The sequence below is a fragment of the Abrus precatorius genome, unplaced genomic scaffold (assembly GCF_003935025.1).
Source record: "Abrus precatorius isolate BTA unplaced genomic scaffold, Abrus_2018 Scaffold10, whole genome shotgun sequence".
Classification (NCBI taxonomy): domain Eukaryota; kingdom Viridiplantae; phylum Streptophyta; class Magnoliopsida; order Fabales; family Fabaceae; genus Abrus; species Abrus precatorius.
Genome location: NW_020874292.1, coordinates 21,978,314 through 21,982,424, shown reverse-complemented (window position 1 = coordinate 21,982,424; position 4,111 = coordinate 21,978,314). Strand labels below are relative to the sequence as shown.

Sequence of the window (4,111 nt, the reverse complement as noted above, 5' to 3'; positions counted from 1 at the left end):
ATGTTGAGTTATGGAGCATATATTTTTATCTTCAATTAGTTGTTCAATAATATTTTTATTATCTGGATAGAAACTGACTCTAAATAAGCTCTTAACCTTGTGTTAAATATTCAAAGTGTTAATCATTCATCATTCTATCTAATTGATGCTATTAGGAGTATTTTAAGAAATATCTTTTTTGTTAGATTCACGCACATTCTTGAAAAAGGGAATAGATGTGCTGATATTTTGGCAAACTTAGTCTAAATTTTCCTAGGATGCCTCCTATTTTGTTAAGAGTCCTCCTTCTTTTTTAGGTGTTCTAAGTTTGGATTCTTTAGGTGTTTGTACTCTTAGATTGTTGTATTTTGTTTTTGTATTTGTTAGGCTTTTTAGCCTTATTAAATAGCAAAAAAAAAAAAAATACAGAATAATGGATGAATACTCCTATTATGTAGGATAAATAAAAAATAATTTTTTAATATTATTTCAATTGACTTTAAATTTAACTTTAGCTCATCAAGTTAACTATAATTAGATAAATATTAAATTATTAGTACTATATTATATTTTAAAATAAATAATTTTTTATTTAATTTTAATAAATTTATTATTTGAGATCATGAAATTGAGTTATAATTATATATATAATTTTAAATTTTTTTATATATTGCTACCTAACTTATACGTAGTTAAATTGAGTATTCTTTTTTTTTTTTTTAAATCAACCTAACACAGCTCATAAAATTTTGATTGGTTGAGTATTTTTTTCATTTCAAAATTCACTTAACTCAATCCATGAATTTTTCTATTTTATAGAGTGAGTAAAAAACAATATCCCAATCTTATTTTAATTGACTTTAAATTTTGACTTTGACTCATCAATCTGATTATAATTATTATTTTATTTTATAATAAATAAAATTTTTAATTTATGATAGAGCTTAACACTAGCATATGATACATGTATTTAGAGATGAAAAATGCTTGCAATACACTTTTTGAGATATTTTTAATATATTTTTAATTATTAATTAAAATTTATTAAAAATTTAATATAATTAAATTTAATTATTTTTTTATTTCTAATTTAATATTTTTTGTTTTTACTAAATTTTATTTAACAATTTAAAAAGAATATGTTGAGAATATTGGTAAAACATATTTTTGAGCATATTATTGATCCAACTAATGCTGGAGTTAATTGGAGTGGGCATACATTGATTTTATTCCAATTTCCAAGGCAGCTAAACATGTCTTAGTTAACATCAAAACCATTGTTGAAGGTCAATGGTACTTGGAAAGGACTGATATCATAAGGTCTCTGATCAACATAGTTTCCAGGTGGATCATAGTTGCAGCTGATGATGGTGCTGCGACCATCGTTGCACCGCACTTTGGCACACCCAAGACGCACTGAGTTGCGCCAAACCACCTGTGTGTAGTGGCGGCACTCCCCACCAACACAAGTGTTTGAGTTGTAATCATAATTTGGCTTCTCTGCCACCCACAGGTTCACAGCAGCTATGCCTGTGAGGTCACCACTGCTCCACGCAAGGTTCTCTCCATAACGACCCCCAGAGTGCACCAGCTTGCAGCTTCCTTTCAGTGTGTTCACATAGTTTTGTGCATAAGAGGCAACAGTTGCATCCCATGTCATGGGCCCTACCCCAACTTGGGAACGGGCTGTGTTGTGAGCGTTCAGGTAGTCTTGCGGTGAGTTCTGTGCATTAGACCTTTGTGATAGTGATACTATGCCTAGGAGGATAGCCATGAGTGGAATCATTGAGTTAGGCAAACCCATGTTACACGGTACGAGAATGTTTCAATGATGGCTAATAAGTATACTGTGTTAGAAGCCTATTTATAAAAGAGTTTTGGGTTGGATCGATTTGCTCTTTGCATGAGAGAACATTCACATGTTGCAAATGGACATTTAACTAATGAGGCGGCTGAACAAGTAAATAACCACACTCTGCAATTAAAGGTCATGAACATAACAGATTAGCTTCTTTTCTAGATAAGAACAATCTATTTTTGGGTGGGACAGAGGCTGCAAGGACTCTAAGCTTTCATGAAAAATAATTGTATTATACTTCTCATCTTATTTTTTATTCTAACTATAAAAATACAATTATATTTTTAAATATATCAATTACTATTTTTATTTATTATAAAAAGTCTTTAATAAAATACTCATTTTTTTATCTATATAAATAGATTAATTAATTTATTTAATGTATAAGAATTAATTAATATTATAAGTATTTTAGAATAAAATATAAAATTTATGACACATCATGATCTTAATGATTTAGATTTTGTTTTTCGACAGCAATAAAATAAAAAATTAGGTTTATACTCATTAGTTAATTAGTCTTAGCCATTATTAAGTGAATATAAATATTAATAATATACTCTTTAACATATGTTTAGTTATTATTATGAAAATTATAAAAATTCTGAAAATATTATTTTTATTCATAATGTAATTTTTTAATATTTTTTTAATTTTTAATTAATAATAAAAAGTATGTTAGAAAATGTAAGTAAATCGTATTGTTCATTTTCAAAAAGGGTTATCCAATTGGGCAATGTCAGCAACGACTGATGACTTTTTCCAAGTCAATTTGCGATCAAAGCGCTTATCAATCACGTTATGGCAAATTGACGTTGGAATATATTACCCGTAATTCCAAAATCAACCACCAAAAATCAAATAGTGTCTATATGCATGCACATGGATAAATACCTATACTGTTTTTATCTCATTTTTTATTTTTCTTTTATCATGTTACATGATTAATTATATCTTTTACTTCTTTTTCTTCTCTTTTTATTTGTTATTAAATATATAAGCTTAATAAATGTCTAAATATCATAATTTTTTATACGCATAGATGTGAACAATAATAATTTTAAACTCACTTTCTTGTACGATAGTTTCTAATATTTTTAATTTCTTCCTTCTTATCTTATTATTATTTATCGTAAAAAATGGAGAATGGATTTTTTTCCCCATATATATAGAAGTTCAAAACTTCTCACCAACTCTGGTAAACTTCCAAGTACAGGAGACTTGTCAATTTACGCAACTTCATTATAAAAAATTGATCATAAACTTTTCTTGGATACTTTGGCAAGATATTCTATGTCATACCAAACAATTTAAAGGGGATATAGTCCGCATCAGTGAATCAATGATGAACTACAAAAATCAGATTGAACTAAAATTAAAATGAAATATAACTTTAAGGACCAAAATTTAAATTTATAAATTTTAAATTTAAAAAAAAATATTTAGTTATTTCTATTTATACAAATAACTCTTTGTGATATGACTTGATATCACTTTGATCACTTATAACTAATTTAATCTGTTATCATATACCTTCCTGTGATTAAATAGAGTGCAAGCATGCTTGAGTCAAATCGCGAACTTCAATTTTTCCTACCTAACTTAAAAAGATAATTTTCTGATTTGAATTATCTGAGTTTACTTGGGTTTGATTTTAGAAATGGTAAAAAATCAATTTATGTCACATTGAATTTTAAGTTACAAAAATCTCCGTCTGAATAAAATCGATTAGGTTTGATTCACATTTTTTTTCCTTTGTTTTTTCTTCAAAATAACGTTACCAAAAATTGTATTTGTTTTTAAAATTTTTAAATAAATTGTAAAAATCTTTTGACTCGATGATCCTATCTAAACCTGTAACTTTCTTCTTTCAAGCGACATATTTCAGTGGAATTAAAAAAGTAGAAAAAGCGATAATATACAAAATCATTTTAATATTAAAAAACATTTATGATATAGAGAGATTAACGCTTCAACAGAAGATTTTTTTTTGTCATATATACAACACTCGAATCAAAGATCTTTCTTGTATATCCCTGAACCTAGTAACATATTAAATAAAACTAATAATAATAATAATAATAATAAGACCAACAATAACAAGATTTTGCTCAAATTAAAAAATTGAATCGTATGTATATGCTTCAACTCGACAGTATTTTATACATTAAAAAGACGTGTATTGTCCTAAACTCGACACACCCCAAACAAAATAAATAATTAAAAAGGCATACAAAATCTTCATAGAAAGTCATTTACATTTACATTTACATT

General features: G+C 26.7%; 1 protein-coding gene across 1 annotated transcript; it reads right to left on the bottom strand.

The window, feature by feature from the left end:
- Nucleotides 1-1,266: 1,266 nt before the first annotated feature.
- On the bottom strand, nucleotides 1,267-1,783 carry LOC113852722 (pathogenesis-related protein 1-like). Its single transcript, XM_027483073.1, has 2 exons — nucleotides 1,498-1,783; nucleotides 1,267-1,463 (listed from the first exon to the last, which is right to left on the bottom strand). Exons 1-2 carry the CDS (start codon nucleotides 1,781-1,783, stop codon nucleotides 1,267-1,269), a joined length of 483 nt encoding a protein of 160 aa, XP_027338874.1.
- Nucleotides 1,784-4,111: the final 2,328 nt, after the last annotated feature.

Excerpts from the sequence above, each read along its gene's own strand:
- LOC113852722 (XM_027483073.1), bottom strand. The coding sequence starts at position 1,783 with ATGGGTTTGCCTAACTCAATGATTCCACTCATGGCTATCCTCCTAGGC. Across the intron at positions 1,464-1,497 it reads CCTCACAGGCATAGCTGCTG|TTACAACTCAAACACTTGTG; the intron begins TGAACCTGTGGG and ends GCCAAATTATGA.